General features: G+C 35.2%; 1 protein-coding gene across 1 annotated transcript; it reads left to right on the top strand.

Moving 5' to 3' along the window:
- The first annotated feature begins 3,081 nt into the window (after positions 1-3,081).
- Positions 3,082-21,981, top strand: LOC149575313 (heme oxygenase-like, multi-helical). The gene is made up of 3 exons (XM_089815086.1): positions 3,082-3,443; positions 20,944-21,155; positions 21,329-21,981. The coding sequence occupies exons 1-3, from the start codon at positions 3,300-3,302 to the stop codon at positions 21,648-21,650; spliced, it is 678 nt and encodes a 225-aa protein (XP_089671212.1). The 5' UTR covers positions 3,082-3,299; the 3' UTR covers positions 21,651-21,981.
- The last annotated feature ends 1,194 nt before the right edge of the window (positions 21,982-23,175 follow it).

Genomic DNA, 23,175 nt, shown 5'->3' with positions numbered 1-23,175 from the left:
CTCTGGTCGCACTGGGGACTTCTCCTAGTATGTCGAGACAATGACTTTAGTCCCTTTACCTTTCTTAGGTCTGGCCTTTGCTTGTAGTGTTGACACATTCAAAATTGATTCCAAGTGAAAGGGCTTTCTAACCCAATCTTGGATTAACTGGATGACATGCCTGGCCCTGTGTTGTATATCATGATTTTTTTCCTGTCTAATCTCGACATTCATTATCAACCTCTCAAAGATTTTATCCCTTTTTTTATAGTGGATCCAACACATCTTCAATATCTTTGTTCCATATCTTTAGAGGGATGTTTAGATTGAGGGATTTCTCCGCCATCTATAGACTCGTCCTATAGTCGTTCCTAATCTAAACGTCGTAGTCATCTACACAACTCATCTAACAATTTTTGATTGTGGCACTAGGTACAAATTGTTTCCCCATGAGGTGTCGCACCATCCCAATGCTGTTGAAGTATAAGCGAGCTACTAGGTAGTCATCTAAGGGATACTAACCCCATTCCAACTCATATGTGGTAATGTCCTGACATTATTTGACCTTGAAAGCTCTAATAGATCTGGATCATACCCATGTCTTCTTATGCTGCTTTATGACCCTATGATAAGTTGAGGCCAATCCTAGCTAGATCTCCAGTAGTACCAACATATCAGGGGAATTTTTTTCAAACATAGGAGAGTTCTAATCACCTGAACATGTGTAAACATGTTGAGTTGAATATAGTAAGCACCCACTTGTGCTACTCAGTCAGTGACTTCTATGGATATTCTTTTTGCATAATCACCTTCAATGAACCAGATTATGGCGAAGATGAAGCCATCACTCCCCAACCTATACTTTGGGATTTTGAATGGGAACTTCTTTTGTACCAACTACAAGTATATTATGTACGACCAAGTATTTGTGTCTTGTGTGCTCCCTCTCTTAACTAACCCTGGGTAATCTATTGGCTTGGTTGCTTGAAGATATGTGACATAAGAGGTCATGAAGAACCAAGGGTCAATCTTCACTGAAATGAGTTGCTCGTCCGAATTGTTGCTAATGATGGTGGCCTAGTCAATCGATAATCCCCTCCTCTTGATGGTTTCAATGAAATGTACCATCCAAGTTTCCAGATGGTTGGCTGTTGGGAGTCCCACGACTCTGCTCAATAACACTATACTATAGGTAATATCATCAATTGTGTACCCCCTATCATGTCGAACCTTTCGACTCTTCTGTTAGCAAGGGGTTGGCAATTAGGTACTTCTCCTGCATTATGTCTTTTGCCTCTTACTCATGCTCCCTATACCATCGATCTGTTATGTCATATGTTATCTTTTGGAACTGATCTACAGCTGGCAGGTGCAAAACCTTCTCAATGTTATCAGGGTGTATATCCAGAACCATTTCCCCTGTAACGCTTCTTATCACTACAACATTAATGTATTATGGATAATGCAATTAATGAAAGTCACCTAGAGACACCCTTGATCTTATTATATCTCTAAACATTTAAGTATATGTTAAAGTTTCAAAGTGAAATCATGATAATTCCTCATATTTAAATTGTGAATTGTGTTATCTTCTAAAACTATTAAAAATAATGTCTTGAGTCATACCCTTTTATTATATATATGAGAGTGAGTTTTATCCATTTGACCTACTTTATTAAAAGTTTTTTATACATTCCTAATATTTTTTTTTTTATTCCCATATACTTAAATAAGAGCTCTGTTAGAGTTGTAATGATATATGTATTGAATTTTTAATGATGTTCATTTCTATTAATATTGTCATTGCACAACACATATTCAAAGAGAAAAATAGTTGATACATATTAAGAAATAATCAATGAATGCGATTGATTTGGTTATCTTGTGTATGTTGTGTAGATACAATTATTCAATTTTACATTATATAAAAAGATAAAATAAAATTTGTCATAAAACTAAATTTATATTAAATAAAAAATATTAAATTAAAACTAGAATAAATTAGATAGAAGTAAATTCTTGCCCCCCAAAAAAAAATTCAAAAAATTACATGATAAAATATTTTTAAAAATAACTAACATTACAATTTAAAAAAAAAACATTTTTTATACTATTATCAAATTTACAATACTTTCAAAATAAAATTAAAATTTAGATTGTTGATTTTTTTAAAAATGAATTCTCTACCATAGCTAAAATAAATCAAGAGCAATAACAGTCACCATTAATGTATAATTATAAAGACAATTACCATATTTCTATAAATAAATTTACATTTAAAAAATACATGACATAATTTTTTTAAAAATGTACGAATTTAAATATGCAAATATTTTATATGTAATCATTTTGTATTCAATAAAATGCATGTAGTCAATTCACTTATTTTCTAGTCATTTACATTTTTTCCTATCAGATTAATTGATTTTTGAGTCTCTATAGTTATAGATACTTGCTTTGCTTGTAGTTAATACTTTGAAACAAACAATTATAATGAAACTTATCTCATAAATAGATCTTTCTCTATATTATTGGTATTTTGGAGCTAGAATTCTAAGATATTATACTACATTCAATAAAAAATTATTCAAAATACAACGAGTTCCATTGCACATAATACTCAAGATCATAAATAAATGAATGTACATATATTGTTGAGATTACATTTTTATGAACTATCAATAATTTAAAAAATATTTTTAAAAAGTAATAATAATTTATTTTAAATTAATAATAATAATTTTGTATAAAAGAACACATAATATAAATAAAAAAATACCAATTCTTTAATATTATCTAATAATCAAATTTGACTTAATAATATCAAAATCTTAATATATAACATATTATTTATAATATAACATATGAAAATACACTATTACTCAGTGTAATACATCTAAGCCTTTGTTCATAAATAAGATGATTCACTTAAAAATAATATCTTATTATCATTATATATTTTTTCCTATTTCATTGAATTCAGAAATAAAAATAACCCCAGCCAAAAATACTTGCACAATATTACAATTGTAAATTGTATTTGTTATAAAAAAATGTAATGAAAAACATTAGTTCCTGCATATACATTGGTTCCTGCCTATAGACTAACAATCGTCTTAGGAAACCTTCTCATTTTAGAACATATCCAGTTTTTCTCAAGACTCTTTACATGTATTGACCTTCCTATCCTACAAATACCATTAGTAGTACTTTAAAAAAACTGAAATCAATGGCACCGACTAGTTGTTGTCACTAAGCTTCTGCGGGCACTCTCCCCTGAAGAGGTTCGTAGGAAATTGTCAGAATCGAGGGAGTAAATCATGGCCAGTGGAGGAGAATCTTCGTCAATCACAGCCGAATGGTTGAAGCGGCACACTCAACTGTATAGGGAAGCAACCTTCCATCCTTTCATACAAAGCATAAAGAATGGATCCATAGACTTCACCTGCTTCAAACGTTGGCTTGTGAGTTTTCTGTATCTTCCCTTTCTGTCTGGTGCTCAGTTTTTTTCTTTTGTAGAAATTCCTTTTGATTGGGGTGATAAAATTGGAAGCATGGTATTCTAAATTAGGCTTATCGGGTATCACCTCAGATTAATTAGAATGACATCATAACCTGGACCATTTTTTCTTCTTAATAAGACGGCCATATTTACAATTCAGAAGAAATTCACTGTGAGAATTGTGATGGGTTTACAGCTGAAGCTAACATATAGCCGTGTGTTTTATATATTGAACTTGCTTATATTGAAAATAGAAGAGTACATTGAAGTCTGAAAGCCCTGAGGATAAAGAGTGATGAACTCTAAAACGCAGCAAATGTGCATATCATTATGTGCACATAAATTTCTGGTTATGGGGTAGAACTATCCTTTGGGAAAATGGCTCCCACTCTGAGGTTCCACTGCAGACTGTTCAGTAGCCCATTTTTTGTGCTTCGTAAGGTGCAATGTTATTCATTTTGAGCAACAACAACCACTTCCCACTCGGTCAAGGTAGCAGCAGTGGCAAACTTGCCTTGCTAAGAGGCCAAGACTCAACTTCTCCTTCAGTGAGAAAGAGAAAGCGACCTTTGAAGCAGGAACAGACATTAGATAAGCAATTCTGCCAATGGGGCATCTTGGGCATTCACAGCTCATTTTTGACATCCCACTTCCTCAATGATTGAGTATATCTTGGGGGCGTTGAAACTTCAAGGCCACATTCTTGACTCCACTTGAATCTGTAATAAATTGAAAATATGACATTAATCTTATCCTGCAATGAAAAAGTTGCGTCACTGGAATCATTGGTCATGTTTTTCAAGTATTTATAAATTTCCAAAATTAGAACATATTTTCTCTAGAAAAAAAACACAAAATTGTGATAAAGTGTAACAGTGACTGAAATTCCCAAACAAAGCAATCATCTTGGGAATGCCTTTTAAAAGAAACATGAAACCCTAGGGAAAAAGTAAAACATGAGCCCATATCCAGGTATCTGAAGTGGCAGGGAAAGTTTACAGAAGATATTTAGAATTCTTAAGTCTGGCATAGGTGGGGCATATTCCTCCCATTTCTTTTATATTTACAGTTTCTTTGAACAATGCCTCGGCTACTTGTGCTCTAGAATGGAATGCTTAATCCAAACTTGGTGATTTGCATGTCAGGGTAGTCAACACATGCTCCGGCAGTGCTAATCTGTTGAAGACATTCTCTTAGAAAGAGCCCTTAATAAATTGGGAACCAGACACAATAATATTGTCTGGCTGCACAAATATGTTAAAATGCCTATATAGTATAAAGCCAAAATGACTCAAAAGCCTTCCTCTGGTTAAGCTTGTCAAAAAGCCCAGACAAGAACCTGTAAGCAACGCAGGATTTTAGTTCTTAAAAGGCATATTACAATTCCAAGGCCAATCCTGCCAAGGGGTTGAAGGCTGAATATGTGATGTATAACGTCAGGCATAAGCTCATGAGTTCTGAGAAGAGTGGAGGTCAATGTTGATTAGTAAAAACGCTCCTTGAAACAATTATCATCAGGTTCAATCTAGATGATATAAGGTTTCATAACTATAAATTCTTTTTTGTATAAGTCTAGGAGCTTTCATATCCAACACCTTAGCAATAGGCAAATCTTGATTGGAGAGAATATGAGATCACAATAGGATATGTTAATTGACAGAGAGTAAATAATTTTTTGGTATAAGCCTAAGAGCTATGATGGCCAACACCTTAGCAAGAGGCAAATCTTTATTGGAGAGAATAAGAGATAACCGTAGGATACGATAATTGAGAGAGAGCCCATGTGAAACCCTTTGCCAACTCATTCGAGGAAACACTTAACAAGCTTAAAATACCTCCAAGTACTTTTAGCCACACAAGTTCAGGTAATCTTGAATTGGACTATAGTAATAAGCAGTTTGCAGAGACCAAGACCATGACAATTTTTTTAATCATTACTATTATAGGTTACCTCTAATTCAACGCAATATTTGAAGAGGACTATCTAGGTTTCTTGCTTCTCAACAAGTCGGACTACTCATTTGGCACACACAGATTATACCTTTCCTTTGGACATCAATGATGTCATGCCTTCCTCTTCTTTGTATGTGCAGTAAGAATCCCCAGCAACTTTATGAAATTACAGTGGTGAGCTAGTTTGCCATATATTCCTTGAGGACACCCACAAGAAGAAGAATACATGTGCAGCAGCAAGCACTTTATTGCAGATTTCAAAACCTAGTAGCCAGCAACATGGCTTGGTAATCAGGGAGGCGATTTTCTTTTCCATTCTTTGTTGTAAATGTTTTTAAAAGAAATGAAAGTGAACCTTTAAAGAAGAAAGGAACACTAAGAAATTTATACATCTCTGGTTCAAACAATGTCCAATCAAAGCTTGAAAGCTAGTTGAGCATAGATGTTTTGATCTTAAAATTTGGGTTTTCTTCCTTTAGATATTAGAATCTGATACTTTTCAATAGGTATTAAGGAAAAACCCTGAGAGATCCGTGTGCTAATAAGTAGCCAAATGCTGTTGTAGCCAATGTGTAGAGTGAGGGGGCTAAATTACAACTGCAGATTTCAAAACCTAGTAGCCAGCAACATGGCTTGGTAATTAGGGAGGCGATTTTCTTTTCCATTCTTTGTTGTAAATGTTTTCAGAGGGATGAGAGTGAACCTTTAAAGAAGAAAGGAACACTAAGAAATTTTGACATCTCTGGTTCAAACAATGTCCAATTAAAGCTTGAAAGCTAGTTGAGCATAGATGTTTTGATCTTAAAATTTGGGTTTTCTTCCTTTAGATATTAGAATCTGATACTTTTCAATAGGTATTAAGGAAAAACCCTGAGAGATCCATGTGCTAATAAGTAGCCAAATGCTGTTGTAGCCAATGTGTAGAGTGAGGGGGCTAAATCACAACTGTACTTGATGCAGTTAAAATCTCAAAGTGGATGAACTTTGTAGGCATTCATGGTTAAGGAAGAAAAGGTTTTGACAAAAGAACTCTATGTATTGATTGACTGAAGGCCCACTCAATCTTAAAATAAGTTGTGTAGTCTATCTTGAAGAAGTGGATGTATTGCTTCAAAAGCTCTAGTCCATTCTATTCCTTTCCAAATAGCAATGGTGCTATCTAAATGTGTCCACTGTCTACATCTGATAAATTGTATTTGTTCAGGTCAAATGGTTTCATTAAGAGGAGGATGAAGTTGTAGGGTTAGAACTTCAACAATGATCTTAAATGAGACATTCAACAGGGTCATGGTTGTGAACTGGTAATTGTTTTTGGATCTCCCTCTTGAAGAAAAAATCTGGAGTTGCATTGACTAATATTATTTTCTGAAGATTGATGAGATAAAGCTTCTTAATAATCTTGAAGTTGAAGCTTATTCAGACCGACAAGCTTTGAAGTTACCCATGAATCTAGTGACAGTTGTTAGTTGCAGCTGCATTTTCTGTTATATTGCCATTGTTCTCCCATAGAGACAAGTGGTAGAAGTGATCGAAGAGATGAAACTTTGTGGTAATTAGTATCCATGAGGCATAAATGCTCATAAAACGGATATGCCAAACCAAAGGTTGTTAAGACCTTATGAGCAGCGTATTCCTCTTTTCTGGTTGTTTTCTTTGGTCGCAGAATTCCTTGAGTTGTAGAATCTTCATTCCTTTAAGTTCAAATGTGTTTTCTAGTAGTCAGCAATCTTTGGTTTTATGGCAGACTTGTCTAACAAACTCACTTGCATTTTCCTTGGGTCTATTGTATTTACGTTATCTTTTTTTAAACTAAAGGCAACTAGCCCATAGATTTATTAATATATAGAGTTTACAATATAGCATTATGTATCCAAAGAATATCATTAGTGCTAAACTTCTTAAAGCCTCTATACCCAAATTACATCCTTTACTTGACATCCCTCCTGAATGTATTTCCATGGCAGTCAAGAGACCAATGGAAATCAAAATTACAAAGAAACCCATACCCATATATCTCCCATTGCCATAGAAACCACTGACGTACCCTTGGAAACACAAAACTTTACAAAAACAGACTCACATAATAAGCCTGTGACCCCATATGTGAATTTACATCTGAATGCCCTAGAAAAACCAGAATCTCATTCTCATCGTGGTATTCAGGCAGAGTTGCCGCTGAGGAGCATTAAGGTTTAGACTGAACAGTGACTGAAGTGATAGCACATGAGGCTGAGGGAAAGAGTCATCAGATACCTATGACACAGCATGCTTCTTAAGAAATTCTCCAAAGACTTCTGGCTAGCACTATAAACAGACATGAAAGAGCCTCTACGCTGAAGGAAATGACATGGATCAAATCCACTTACATTCCCTTGTCCTTACCGAAATTCATATCCTTTACAAGCCTTGAGGAGAGCATTATTTGGTAATACTTTTTCAGGAGAGCTGCTAGGTTAATGATTCTTCTTATAGAAGAACTATGTTCTACACTATGACATGATAGAGAAGAAACTGAAATAATCACGCACAACTGAATTATAGCAAGCCTCTCATTTGCTCAAGATGTGGGAAGAAATCCACAACTGTCACAAATAGCGGAACTGTAGTAAACCCTTCAATTATGCAGGCTGTGGCATCGTGCCCTGTAATCATAGATTGTAGAGCGATGTCTGTAATGAATTCCGTAGACCTGATACACCTTTTAACTTGTACCTGCATATAAAATTACTTGTTAGGAAAAACCAGCATCAGACTAAGTGACGCTCGTATGGATGACGTGGAATGTTGTATGCTCCAGTTCAACAAATGAGCAAGATTGAGGCCCTGCTAACAATCCATTATTGCAAACCTTAAGCAGTTGGTATTGTTTCTTGCCTTATGTTATTCTACAATTGGGGATATGGGGATATGGCTTGATTTGTTCCATATTATTTTCAATTGAAACCTCTACTGAGTCACAACCCAAATTTTCCAGACAAACTGCCAACTTATTACCTTCCCGGTATGTATGAGAGATTAAGAACGGTTGAAACTTATCCAACAGCACCCAAAATTTTTGGAGAATAAATTTTAGACCTCTATTGTGAATTTCTCTCTATTTGCATGCATTCACAACTATGAGAGAATCAACTTCCACTTGAATCCTGGAAATACCCATCTTTAAAGCAGCCGCTAAACCCAACAGAACTGCCGAAGCTTCTACAACATTATTTGAATGAGATGGAAGACATGAAGAAATTAGAGTAATAATAGAACCCCTGTGATTCCTTATACATATTCCCGCTTCAGAGATACCTGGATTTCCAGGTGACACTCCATCAGCGCTTAACTTCAGAAAATTAGGACGTGGAGGAACCCATCTAATTGAGCTTCTATCCAGTTTTAACTTTTAACTTATTTGGTTTATACAAGATACCCATTAGTTGGAGAATGATTACTATGATTGTTGTTAAGATTATAGCTACATTCGGATTGATTTAATCTTAAGATACAATGTTGATATATATATCATATATATACTACATATATATAATATTATAAATATATATTATATTATATAATATATATTATATTATATAATATATATTATATTATATAATATATATTATACATATATATTATATATAATACATATGTTATATTGTGATTTATATTGTTAATATATATTAACTAAGAATGATTAATCATAGAGACATGTCTCCTGTTCTGTTAATGCAACGATCAAAGAATCAATCATTGGGTGCATGCCTTCTGATGCATGTCTGTTGGATTCATGGATGGAATAGCGTAACTTACCATCGGAAAGCCCTTACTATTCATGGGCAAAAATGGAAGGAAAAGGAAGGATAAGGGGCATAAGAGAGAAAACGACAAACGATATCAATAAAGACTTGTAATGGAGCGAAGAATAGAAGGGTAAGAGGGTGGGTGCCATCTGGAAGCAGGAGAGATATAAGTGCCTGCTGAGATGATGTACGGAAAATAAGGGAGGGATAAGAGATTAGGATCTGCATTTGGAACACACCTATAACAATGGCACTGCAATTACATTTGTAGAAACTGATCCATGTTACTCAACATGGTATCAGAGCCTAATTGCAGATGTAAAACGAGTGCAGATTTAAAATAAGAATTGACTCCAAAGTACTGAGCCTGCACATGTTAGAATCTATGGAATCAGTTCTGATCATATGAATGCATGGTATTAGTTTGTGATTTATATCAACTTTTTTTCCACCTAAACCAACTTGATCAGGGATAACTTGAGGCCCTGATAAAATGGAAAATATAATGAACAGTGACGGTGACCATTTTAGAAGGCATGTGAATTCATTTTAAAGCCACGTCACGCACAAGATAGGTCTGGAGTTTGCAGCGTCAGAATCTACGTCTGGAGTATGCAACGTTAGAGTTCAATATGTCTGCAACTTATTCTGATACAGATTGGGTTTCAAACAGCAGTGAACAAATGAATGCAGTTCCCACATCATCAATGGAAGTCGCCACACTTGGACAGTCTGATGGAAACGACTACAAACATGATGGCTTTGAAGATTAAGATATTTATATATGTCACGTGTATTGACAGCATTAAAGACACGGAAATGTTAATACCATGGGGAGTTTCAAAATCCACGATTTATTATATTAAAAGTGGCCATTAAACATTATTGTGTATAAGCCTGGAATAATAGTATGTGTCGAGTTACAGTTGGGTAAACTCTGTGAACCTTATCTATTCAACACATCCACATCAGAATACCATTTGTTTTGTGAAGGTGATCAAAGTCTATAGAATCTTTAAGGGTGATTGAAATTATTGAAGACTCCATGTCACAGTGAAGATATTTTCGATAGAAGAGTGCAGAAGTATGAGCAACTAGTCTCAGTGATATATTAATAGAAATAAAAATAATAAGGAAACCGTGCAATACAAATCCTGCCAAGTATGTTACGTGAGATGCATATGTGGTTGACACACAAAGAAAAATTATTCTTTGGAAATAATTGACGGTAGTCATTATATTATCCAGTCTCAGTGTGTCCTACAACAATAGATTTCATTGAAGGCATATAGAAGTAACTGCTCTATGCGTATTGGTGAATGGTGAGTATTCTGGAACAGCAATAATAAATCTCTGTGGAGTTTTAATAATCAATTTAATAGCAGCAGCAATATATTTATACTGGCCCGATAAAACACTGAGTAAGCAATTTAAGTCTGGAAAATAACAACATGATGCTTCCTGCAGAAAGAAAGAATATGGAGGAGTGATACGAAGGAACATAACTTGAATAAGTTTCTATGTCACCAATAAAAAGAAAATATAGACCACTATCTTTGTGTGTAGTATCAAGATTATATTAACAAATCTAAACTTTCAGAAGTCATTTTTTATTAGCTGATTTGTTAATAAGTTGAAATGATGCCACAAAAAGAAATGTATTTTTAAGGTTGAAAAGTCACACTCGTAGGATGCATATAAATATAAAGAAATAGTAACAAGGATGACAGACATAAGAAGCAGTGTGTAGAGTTGGAATAAAAAACTTATGTAAAAGAGCACATCGTTGGAGCAAGCAGTATTAACAGTACAAATTATTAAAATATATATTCAGAGCAGAACAAAGGAAATTTGAGTTGTTGCAGGACGTTAATGAAGTTTTTGAGAATTCATTCGAACCATCTACGAGTCTCTCTTTGATGAATGAAACTCGACGTATGAGTTGTAGATTCATACACGTGGCACAATCATAATCAATCAAGATATTGGCATATTATGGATGAGGTTGATATAATGGAAGGACATGTTCACTTCTACTGTTAAACTAAATGAATGTTTGGACCTTCAATGGACGAAAAGAACAAATTGGAACTTAGAAAGGAGTTGTCATATTTGATACAAAATTGTTCAACAATATAACAATGAGTGGAAATTTTACATTGTGGGGGGAATAATAGTCAATGTTCCATTCCCACTTGAACCTTATTTAGAGGGGAGGTGTTCCATTCTCAAATAATCTAAAAAAGACAATTTCTGAATCTTCATGTGCAGATAAGTATTCTTATCTTTTACATTTATCTACTCCTTGTAGTCTCTCTCATAATTCTATACATACTATAAGGGTTATTTGCCTTGATCTTTTCCTTTATGTTTGAGGATATTCTTACCCTGATGATCAAGACGGATAAAATGAGGCTATTGAAGCAAACATCTTTGATGATTGAGATTCTTCTACTTTAAGAGGCAGAATGACACTTTTTCTAAAGCAACATAGGAGCTTAGAAGATTAATACTTAGAGGAAGTCTAGAAATACATGTGTGTGACTTTATGATTTTGATGGGCCTACTCCTATGTATATCATAAAGAAGTGATGAATTATCACCAGAAAATTAGATATCAGATTCAGAGTGAGTCTGACAAGAATCTTTGGGGAAGAGAGCCTCTTAAGGGAGTAACTATTGGACCCAACTTCTCAAGATCATTGTTTAGAGGGAGAATTTTTGAGGTGCAATCCTTTGTGAATGATATTTTCTCTATGAGAGGAGAAGTTCTAAGTGAAACTCATTGTGCATTCCTCTTTGTGAGAGAAAAATAAGGTAAAAGCCTTTGTACCACCCTCTGATTGGGTTCATGATGGTTACTATTTCACATATGATATGTAATGAAAGGTGACGATTTTTCAGTGACATATAGAAACAAAAGGTAACCATTGTAAGGTGACAATCTTATAAATGGTAGACTTGTTATCATGACAAACTTCATTAAGTTGTTGTCCCAAAGTGTTGGAAGTCATGATAACGAACGTATCAACTAGAAGGTAACTATTGTAAGGTGACGACTTTATCAATAGTTGATCCAGCTCCTAACACCAAAATGTGTTGGAGCAAGTGTTATTTTGGTTCTTTGGGCCGGATTTTGCCAAACACCTTGATAATAAACTCGTTGTGGTTTTTGGGGCCAGATTTTGTTGGACACCATAAAAATCAATTTGTTATGGTTCTTCGGGCCGGATCTTGCCAGACACTAGAACTTAAATCTATCTTAGACCACACTTAAAGTGGTGTTCAAATCTTGTATTATAATTGCTTTAATTCTCTCTTTGCTAAAGAGGGAGTGTTGAGAAATTTAGCCTCATAGTGAATTGAAGCAAATTCCATATGTAATATATGTTAATATATATATATGTGTGTGTTGATGGATTTATGTTGATAACTGTAAATATGCCATTCTAGGAATATCACATTGAGATGATATATCTCCATATGCTTGAGAGCATATTGTGTTCCATAGCAGATCCTCCCTAGCTAAGAGGGAGTGTTAAGATTATAGCTACATTCAGATTGATTTAATCATAAGATACAATGTTGATATATATATAGTTACCCAAACATTTTTTGGAGAGTTTTTAATTAAATTAATTAATCTGAAAGAGAGAGAGAGAGATTGGTCATAAAGAAAATTTAAATTTTCTCTCTCCCCATATTTTTCTCTCCCCACGTACTCCAACCTTTAGAGAGAAGTACGAGTTTTGGTTTGGGTTTGAGTTTCACTCTCTCTCTCCTCAATGTTTTCTCTCTCCACGTACCAGCCATACTCTCTCTCCCCGTACTCAAACTTTTTAACCTAATCCTAACCCGAATTCCCCAATCCCGAAACCTACCTGTTAAAACAACTATTGGCTGGAAATAAAGTTCACAGGTCAATCAGGATGAGTTTAAAGGTAATAGCAAGAAAAACAAGCACCAAGTTAGGTTAAAATGCATTTGAGGTGGAGAAATACAAGGATGGATGATGATGGATGATTTCGTTTATATAAATATGAGTCCTCAAACAAATACACAGAAGTGTTAAGCAAAGAATTGATGAACCAACTCTGCAGGCGGCAATCTCAAAAGATGGCTGAGCAGTTGCAGTTCTGACCGTTTCCTTGTAGTTATCGACGATGTCAACGAAAAGTAGTGGTTTGAGTTCCTCCTATTCAAGGAAATCCTAACCCGCGACAAAGGCTTGCTGATAAACACTGGTATTACTGTTTGTTACGAGGTTAAAGGAATGAGAACACATCAAGGCAGCAAACTTTTTTTGTAGACACACATTCGGTCATCCTCGTCTAGACAAGGGTTATAAGGATTTGGTCTTCATTTCGCGAAAGTGTGCAGGGGAAATTGTTTCGTGATTAGAAGACCTTGTAAGACTTGTTTGGGACATGCCACAAGGAGCACAAAAAGGTCGCAGATGTTAGCACCAAGTCATGGAAAGAGATAGCTGTGTCGTTTCTCAGTATTATCATTCAGTTGTCTCCCATATTTGCAGCATTTGAAAACGATTTCTGTACCACTTCTCGTGTATTTCCTCCAAAGGCAGCGAAGGATTGTTTGTAGACGTGTTCTCAGGATTGGAAAATCATGGATTTCGTTGAAGAGACAGATACTGAAGGCGATACCATACAGTCAGCGGAGTGAATGAAGAACACTTACATTCGATTGTTTGAATAAACTTTGCCTTGAAGCAGGTTTGTCTAAGCCGCTCATAGAAACTTCGAACCAACACGAGAGCGGACATTTGAAGATAATTTGAAGACCAAACAAAAGTAGGCAACCCCGCCATTAGGAAGAAGTGCATATTTTTTTTTCTTAAAGGTGCCTACTATTTGTTTAACAAAATGAATAACCTGACTGCGAACAGGAACACTTCTAAGCTGTCGCATGTTGGAGAATAAATGTGGAAATATTGAAGACCTTAGCCAAGCACCATAATTTAAAGTGATCAACGCTATCAAAATAAAGTGTTTTGACATGTCTTCATATAACCCGCACTGTCCAACAAAGAGGTAATATGTCAAGAAGAGAAAGCATGTGAATTGTTCGACAATTTGATCTCTCATTTCAGCTTTCGTTAGAGGTCATAGGAGTAGTAATGGTGGAGTATCTGATGTGGCTTATGAACCATTTGATGAAATGTTGTACACCTCAAGCAAATTAGGAACTAATCTATGCTACGATAAAGCCCGGTTGTCAAAATATCAATCTTAACCTTGTTCCAGCTGATAACTTGAAACAGAGGAAGCAAAACCATACATATTTCAGGAGAATTGTTTGATAAAATGCTTGCCTCTGTGTCATATGAGAGTTGAATTCTCCAAATGAAGAAAAGATTTTAATGAAGTTACATGATTGCCTGAAGAAAACACAACACCAAGTTTAATACAAAGAAAAGTGACAATTGACTCCGCACCATTGCCAGGACAGCCCTTGACAGGTGATAATATGAGATATAATTTTCAGGGTAAAGAACCTCCTATAATACTAAAAATCACGCTCCCCGAAATATCTGACACAAAGATGGGGCATTTAGAAATTGCAGACTTCTGGAAGGTGATGAGCAAAGAAGATAAATCACCCCTGGCACGTCGAACGCTGGAAAGTAGTCTGGCCCATGCAGGGGGACATCCACTTGCAGTTCAATGTGTGGAATTGGTTTTAGAATGTATCAAGGCATATGATCAGAATTCGAGGGACATCAAGACTGCAGGAGGTAGGTTGGACCCAATATCTATATCCATCACTTTCAGATTGCCCATAAGAGAGGAGTTCACAAAAATTTCTAAAGAAGGTGCCTAAGGTTATTTCCATCAGAATAAGGAAACATGTCTCAATGTTATTGCTAAAAGTTGGCTCGATCAACCCAGGCGAGGACAATCACAGTTGCCAAGAATGTTACGTAGGAATATCTTTAATGAAGACATTTCTGATATGATTGTTTTTCTCAATAGAGTGGTGGGAAATTAGACAGCTGAAGATTTTCAAGATTGGATGTTTTTGTATATTAATACCATCACCACTGGGAAACAATTTATAGATTGGGGAGAGATGATTAGCGATGCCTTCCATTACCAGTTGACAAGATTCAATGCAAACCAAGGATTTTACATGTCCTCATATCTAATGTATGCAATTGCAAGTATGAAGTCATGGCCTGGTCTAAATCCTTATGGGGAGTATAGCTTAACCACTCAAATTTATAACTATTACCCCCCGTTGCAATTAAAATAGAGCAATGCACACTTCCGCTGGGTGAATGATGCTTTTTCTATGCTCACTGCCAAGGAGCTACAAGGAGACATAGGGCTTCGAATTTCTCTTGAAGTAGCCAGTCTCATTAGTATTTATGGTAGCTTCTTCATACAATACCCTCAATTCACTTACATTCGCATCGGAGGTTTCCAAGATTGTCCTCTCATGGTGCCTCGCTTCGTAGATGATAGGTTGGTACTTTCAGAAGTCTGCAGGCAAATTGGTCAAGTAAACAAAAAGTGCAAGAACAAAAGATCAACCCCTTTCCCAATTGGCATTGGACATTACAGTTGTTTATCTTCCTCGAATGCTCAAAATATTGAGAGATCCATGGTGAACATAACTCTACACTCTTTCTACGGTCGCTTTCCATTTGATGGTAGCGGGTATGTTAAAAATAACTTGGCACTTGGACCTGGCTATCTCCATTTCCCCACATTGGAAGATTATTGGGCGAATTGTGAGAATGATTTTGAAGTTAGAAAAAGGGACTAGATGAGATTTACAATACAACAAATCATTGATTACAAAATGGGATGGGATGTGACAAGCATAACGGAGGACGGGTCAAACTTGATTGATCCTTACTTCTTTGACCGGATACAATTACTAGAATTGCCATATATCAATTGGTCGCTGCCAGAACTGAAAGACCTCAAGGAAAGGACTTTCTTTGTGATTCAACGAACTGAGACTTGGTTAAAGAATAAAGTCAAAGAAGCCACTACTACTAAGTCAACAGGAAGTAGTGTAAATAATAATAATATTTCTCAAGAAGGAACATCAGTTCCAGCCATTCCATCTTCTATTCCTACATCCTCAGGCTCTTTGCATAGCACACAAGGGGGAGATGATGATGAAGATCCAGATAAACGAGTTAACCTAGTTTCAACATGTGAACTCAATGTGATCACTAGGAAGAAGAGATCAAAACCCAAGGAGAAGACCTTAAAGCCAATTCAACAGATGATCGATGAAGCTCCTGAGATGAATGCTTTACGCTCATTTGTAGATGAGATGATTCAATCCATAGCATCTCCTGCACACTCATTGTCTCCTGAAAGCACAGAAGCAATCCAAGAGGAGCCAGTTGTAGAAAATGCCCATAACCTGAACTTATCATCTACAGTCTTATAGGTTCCTTCACTAATCAGCCCATCTGCTAGTATTTCAACATCTTGGTTACAACAAAGTTTAGAGAGAAAGAAGAAAAGGATGATTCAATTGGAGGCGCCCAATCTAGATGTTGTAGCTGACTTAATGCATAGAAGTACAAAGATAAAGAAGACTAAAATTGATTCCAGACTAGCAGTGAACCCTACTTCAGGTACTTTATCTGTTGAAATTGCACAACCAGTCACAGAGAAGGACATAAATGAGGCAAATGAATCTGATTTTAGCATCACTAAAGTGGATCTAGGCCGGACTACCCGTGAAGGGAAAGAACACAATTTTCAAGTGTCAGTTGCCGTCCTAATAGAACAATCAAGGAGAGATAAGCAAGTTAAGAATCAGCTCAAGTGTCAAGTCCAAGCTCTTTCTTCATGCATCAGATTGATGGTTGGTGACTCCTTTCTAGATCCTAGTTCATTCACAGAAAGTACAGAAGATCCGAAGAAGATGTTTGATGAGGAAACCATTCAAAACATAGGAGAATGTCAAACTTATGGTAAAATGGTGAAAGCGTGGGTAAAAAGCATGAAAGAACAGGCATCAATCTTATTTCAAGATGTTCAAGGTACATTTACCAAAGTGGATTATATACAACAAAGCATTAAAAAAGAATTGACAACTCTCAAGGAACAACAAACATTCTGGAGAGAAATTGATGCCAATTTAGTAGAGATTAAAGGCATGGACAACAATATAGTCAAGTCACTAAAGTTAATCAGTACTGGAGAAGAACAACAAATTGATATATGGCTGGAAAACATCCGATGGAAGAATGATAGTATGAATGAACAATTGAGTGAAGGAGAACAATTCTTAAACTCATGCAAGTTACTGAAAAAGAAGACCTTGGGGGAAATACTAATGATCGTAGAAGGTATTCCTATTAGTGAACATACTCAAAATCCAGACATATCTTCCATCTTGAAATGCATAGAAACAAAAATCAACATCGAACTTGGCAGTAAACAAAGTTCAGATGCTAGTGTTATGATGAGATTGAGCAGTCTCTCAGTAGCATTGAACTCCTGTACTCAAAACTTGTCAGGTTGTGTCACAGAATTGGATGAAATTAGAAAGAGACGAGTTGTGTAAGCTGAAGATGCAGAGTTCAATCGTCATTAAGAAGAAAACTTTGGCTCAAGTCATCAAATCATTCAGAGCGTACAAGGCAAACTTGACTCAGTTGCTGGTAGCACCTACAGATCAAGGAACGAGTTCAAAGAATTAGAAGTTAAAAGTATTTCTGTCTAAAGTTGTCTTAGAATTTTATTGATGTATTTTGTAAAAAGGTCAACTTTAGAATTAACTCTAGTTTTCATTTTTCTAACCGTAGTTATGCTTCAAGGGTTAGAGTTGGTTATGAATCATCTTCAAGTAGTCCAAACTCTAACTTTTTGGGTAGTTACGAACCCGAAAAGTTAGTTATTCTAGATTGGCTATAAATTCTTGGAGATCAATGTAATAAGGGACTTTTTGGACTTGGATATAGGGGAACACTTATGCTCTGATCATAAAGCAATTTTTGGAAAGTGTGTACAATTGTTGTTTTTGTGTAATCAGTTATTTCTTTCTTTCTTGGTGCAAGAAATAAAAGGAAGTACATTTAGCGTTCTCTCTCCAAGGAATCTGGATTGTTAAAGTGTTGATTCATCTATGATTACTTTCATGATATGATGTGAGTATTTGTGGATGGTTGAATTAGCATTGTGTTGGTGAAAGTTCTCAAGCGTAGTCCTTGATAGCTCTCATAAATAGTTTACATCTTTTTTTATGAAAACGTTGAAGGCGTGTGGTGCATTCGCTGTCAATGGTTTTCCTTCCTATTTTCTAAGCTCTTCTTATCTTTATCAAAAAATCTAAAGTTTCATCTTACGAGGGAGCTGCCCCTCTAAACGCAGAGGAAGGCCAGATATCAAGGGCCTATCCAACTGTTGTGAATGGTTTGCCACATACACTCCGTTGGGCAATTTCTACAGTGACAAATCTGTTTACCAACATATATATATATATTATAAATAATACATATGTTATATTGTGATTTATATTGTTAGTATATATCAACTAATAATGATTAATCATAGAGACATGTCTCCTACTCTTATATTTATAGGAGATTGGGCTCTGCATTTGGAACACACCTATAACAATGGCACTGTAGTTACATTTGCAGAAACCGATCCATGTTACTTAACAATTGGATGCAAACATTTTTATCAATCTTTGTAGCTTGTTCAAGCTTTTGGCATCTAACTCTTTGCAGAACCAAGATTATATATTTGTAAGATAATTTGTGTGCTTTGTGGTGACTGTGATGCTGATTACATTAAAAATCTCTAGTAGAGAAATACATGTTATACTTGGTGTCTTGCTGCCTTAGATCAAGTAATTCCATGTTTAAGAAAGGAGGCACTAAATTGGGAAGTTATTGTGTAGGAAACTGTGCAATTAAGTACAAGCTTCTTCCATCTAGCATCACTTAAATGCAGTGAGTGACAAGTAGACCTTTCATATGTCATGTCCCCCCTTTTCAAAATGAAACCACGGGGAAGATCTCTACCCTATTTCATTTCCTGTAGGCTTTATGGAAAAAAAGGGAAATAAATTATAGTAATTTTTTGAAAGTTGGGCCTGTCAGTTTTAGTTTAAGGGGCAGCATAATTAATATTATTAGAATAAAAAAATATTTTTAAACACATTAACATAAAATGTATTTTAAAGCTAAAATAAATAAATAAAATAAAATAAATAAAAGTTAAACAATACTTTTAAATACTTGGAGGGAAATTTAGGACTCAGAGGCCACATTGGAAAAAGTATATCAAGGAGGTATCTATTTTCATTTCGGGTACAATTCAAGTCCAATTTTCAGATTTGAGTAGTTTGTTCAATCTAGAGTATTTGAGGGTGAAAACCCTTGGTTAATTCAAGATTTAAGAGGACAAAAACCATTTTGATTTCCACATTTGGGTGATTCCATCTGGTGTACTGATTTGCAGGGGTATTGGAGTTTGCTACATTGAAACAACAGTAATTTGATGGAGGTTTCAACATTTTGAGAATTGAATATTATTGTTAGTGTCACTACTGTTTTTAATTAATAAATTAGCAATTTCAGGATCACTTAAAATCATTTGTGGAGGCATTCTTCATTTGGAAGACAGGTCATATTTATATTAGAAGATTTTCGGGCCGTATATGGTCGATTTATCATTGTTTCCTCTCGTTTCCAGCTGCTGTATCAATGCACGGACATAGCTGTACCATCTCAAGCATGCCACACCATTTGGAGTCTTGTACCCTTATAAAGTGTTGATTTGTGTTTGCAGATTTGTCAGTAATTTCCAACCTTGATTAGGCCATAATTCACTTCCCTTTATGGAGGTTGTACAGTCTACGTCAGCCATACCAGTTCTACAACACCATAATGAAAGCGCAGCAGTAAAGCATGATAGATTGATATTCAAATACTCATTCATGATAGATTGATATTCAAATACTCATTCAGATGAGAGCATAATTAGATTTCTACTGGATGAATTTTACATTACAATGCAATGTTTTTTAAAGCCGTAATTTCCCTTATAAGATCTGTCTACGGGAATTACTTCCCTTAAACTAAAATTCAACTAATTTGTAAATCTATACTTCCAACCTAAACCTAAATTACTGTAACAATCCAATATTCGTGTCCTAGCAATTGCTTTTTTTTTTCTTCTGCAATCTTCTTGTCATCAACATTATTGCTCCCTCAGATGGCTTGACTTCATCAGGAGAGTGCAGAACAAAAACATGATGATTCATTATATAGAAACTTAATAAGGATTACTGTTTCAATGCTTACTGACATATGACTTAAAAAGGACACAGAGTTGATAGAAGCAGCAGGGAAATTTAAGTGAGTAGTTGGGATTACAATCTCCAACAAAACTGAACCAAGGATAAGAAGACTTTATGAAATGCCTGTGGTAGGGAAAGGATATCTATATTCCTTACTTTTTCGCATTGCTTCTTCTGATCATAGAATTCTTTTCCTCCATTTGTGGAATCTTCATTTATCTAATTTTAAATTTATTTTATACTGTTTCAGTATTTTCAGTGTCAGGCATCAATGAGAAAATTCCATGGAAGTTCTATCTAACGGACTTCTTTGCTTTTCCTTGGTTCTATTGTGTTTCCATTATTGCTATTATAGGATAGCTCACACATTTATGAAGCTGTGGATCCTTTTTCTTGCTTTTGTCATATAACTAATTGCAGAGGCAAGATTATATATTCGTAAGGGAATTTGTGCACTTTCTGGCGAGTGTGCTGCTGAAGACACCAAAAACCTCCACTGGAGATATAGAAATCATACTTGGTGGCCTGGCTGCCTTAGAACAAGAAATTTCTTGGTTTAAAAAGGAAGCATCAAATTGGGAAGTTGATCTTATAAATTGCGACCCTCAAAAGGCAAACCAAGACTATTGCAGGTTCTTTGTAATTCGTTTTGTAGCATACACCATATTCTTTTTCCATTTGTAGTTTATTTAAGATTGGATAAGAACAACAGTGGTTGTTTCTTCAGATTTATTGATGATGGCCTAGACCGAGTAATATTCTTTTAATTAATTGGTGTTATTCCTCTTCTAATACCCACTAACAGGTTGCTTGAAAGTCTTATGCAACCGGATGTTGAATATGCTGTAATAATTGCGGCATTCTGGACAATTGAAGTGGTATATTGTGATAGTTTTGCGACTTGTCTTGAATCTGATGCTAAGACTCCACCATCACTTCTTGAAGCTTGTCAACGATGGGGCAATAAAGGGTTCAAGCAGTATTGCACGTCTCTCCAGAAAATTGCAGATAGAGCTTTAGACAATGCTACTCATGATGTACAACACAAAGCAGAGGAAACCTTTACAAATGTTTTAAGGAATGAAATTGAGTTTTGGAATATGAGCTACGGTCATGACACAGAGTGAAAAGTGGTTCTGTGATATCTGCAGATTTTCATTTTCTTTCTGTGTGATATTGAAGTTATATTCTTTTGTAAGTTTGTAATTTCTGTTTAGGACCAGGCTCTAGAGACATTAGTTTCTTTAATGCATCTGTATCATAAAAAATCATTTCTGATCTACACAAGATTATAGAGTAATGAATTGATTGAATGGCTCAAGCACAAATAGTGTATAAATTATGCACAAATTGCCACAAGGAACTCCGCATCAGCAAAAAATTTGAAGCTCATGCAGTTCATGGATGGACTTATAGAGAGGAACAATGTATTAGTAATTTATTTAATTAATTTTTATAGACCTCTTGATTAATTTTCACTTCATCTTGATTTCCTGAGGTTTTAAGCTTTTGCATCTGCCGACTCCTCAAACTTGTTTTGGGTGTTTGTGCTGAATTTGCAAACTTCTTGAGCAAATTTAGGAACTAAATCATTTTATCATATTTTAGATATGGACTAGATTTCCTAAGTATTTTTAATTGAGACAAATTGTTGTGCATGCTTTAATTTTTGGCATACACATGGGGCTAACCTTGAAACCAAATTAGCAAAGCATATAACCAAAAGTGTTTGTTTGTTGAAATTTCCTTAAAGATGTACAACGCATAAAGTTAGTTGTCTCTTATTGAGCTTTTAAATCAGAATAGAATATGATTGCAAATCAAAGAGAATAGAAATTTCAATTGTATTCTAGATAAGTAGGAAATATCCTTTTCAGGGGTAGCCATATAAATGTCCACAACAATAGTTTGGGCCTTAAATCAGCATAAGAATACATCAGATGAAGTTTCGGACAAAGTTTTCTCCACATTGATAAAACTATTGCATTGGACATATACATCTCATGTGGAATTCCTTGTGGGATGATTGCTTGATTTCAGTTTGAACCAATGTTGTGGCAATATTGTAACAAGCACAAATGTGAAATAGGAGTTAACGGCTAGTTTACAAAGAATTTGAAATTGAAGTACCTAACAAAGAAGATATTTAATTCTAACATACAAATATAATCACTTACATGTTTTTTTGAAACTATAATCTTAAAAATAAACTAAACTTGTTTTGCAATGAAGTAAATCTAATCTACATCTGTAAGTAACATCATATATAAAAGTACATAGAAGGGAGAAATCATATTGTTAACTTAGCATGCAGAATGTGCATTTGGTGTTCTTTGTTCCGAGCAACAATATTGGGGGAAAGATATCAGTGGGGTGTTTATTCACTCAACCAGGGATTGTAACTTGATCCTCCCTTGCTCATTTCCTACTTGAAGTGGAGTATACAATATAGCATTATTTATCCAAAGGATATTAGAAGCTTTAAACTACTTAATGTCTCGATACCCAAATTACATCCTCTCCTTGACATCCCTCCTAAGGCCAATGGAAATTGAAATTACAAAGAAACTTGTACCCACATATCTCCCATTGCCATGGCAGCCACTGATGTACCCTTGGAAACACTAAACTTTGCAAAAAACAATTGACATA

Source organism: Cupressus sempervirens, chromosome 2 (assembly GCF_028749045.1).
Source record: "Cupressus sempervirens isolate cs-2001-9-10 chromosome 2, ASM2874904v1, whole genome shotgun sequence".
NCBI lineage: Eukaryota > Viridiplantae > Streptophyta > Pinopsida > Cupressales > Cupressaceae > Cupressus > Cupressus sempervirens.
The sequence above is the reverse complement of the archived record's forward strand: the minus strand, read 5'-3'. Positions and strand labels throughout refer to the sequence as shown.

Bases quoted from the DNA above. Each gene is read 5' to 3' on its own strand.
- LOC149575313 (XM_089815086.1), top strand. From the start codon at position 3,300: ATGGCCAGTGGAGGAGAATCTTCGTCAATCACAGCCGAATGGTTGAAG. The intron at 3,444-20,943 runs GTGAGTTTTCTG...AACTAATTGCAG, and splicing joins CCTGCTTCAAACGTTGGCTT to AGGCAAGATTATATATTCGT. The intron at 21,156-21,328 runs GTTCTTTGTAAT...ACCCACTAACAG, and splicing joins GCAAACCAAGACTATTGCAG to GTTGCTTGAAAGTCTTATGC.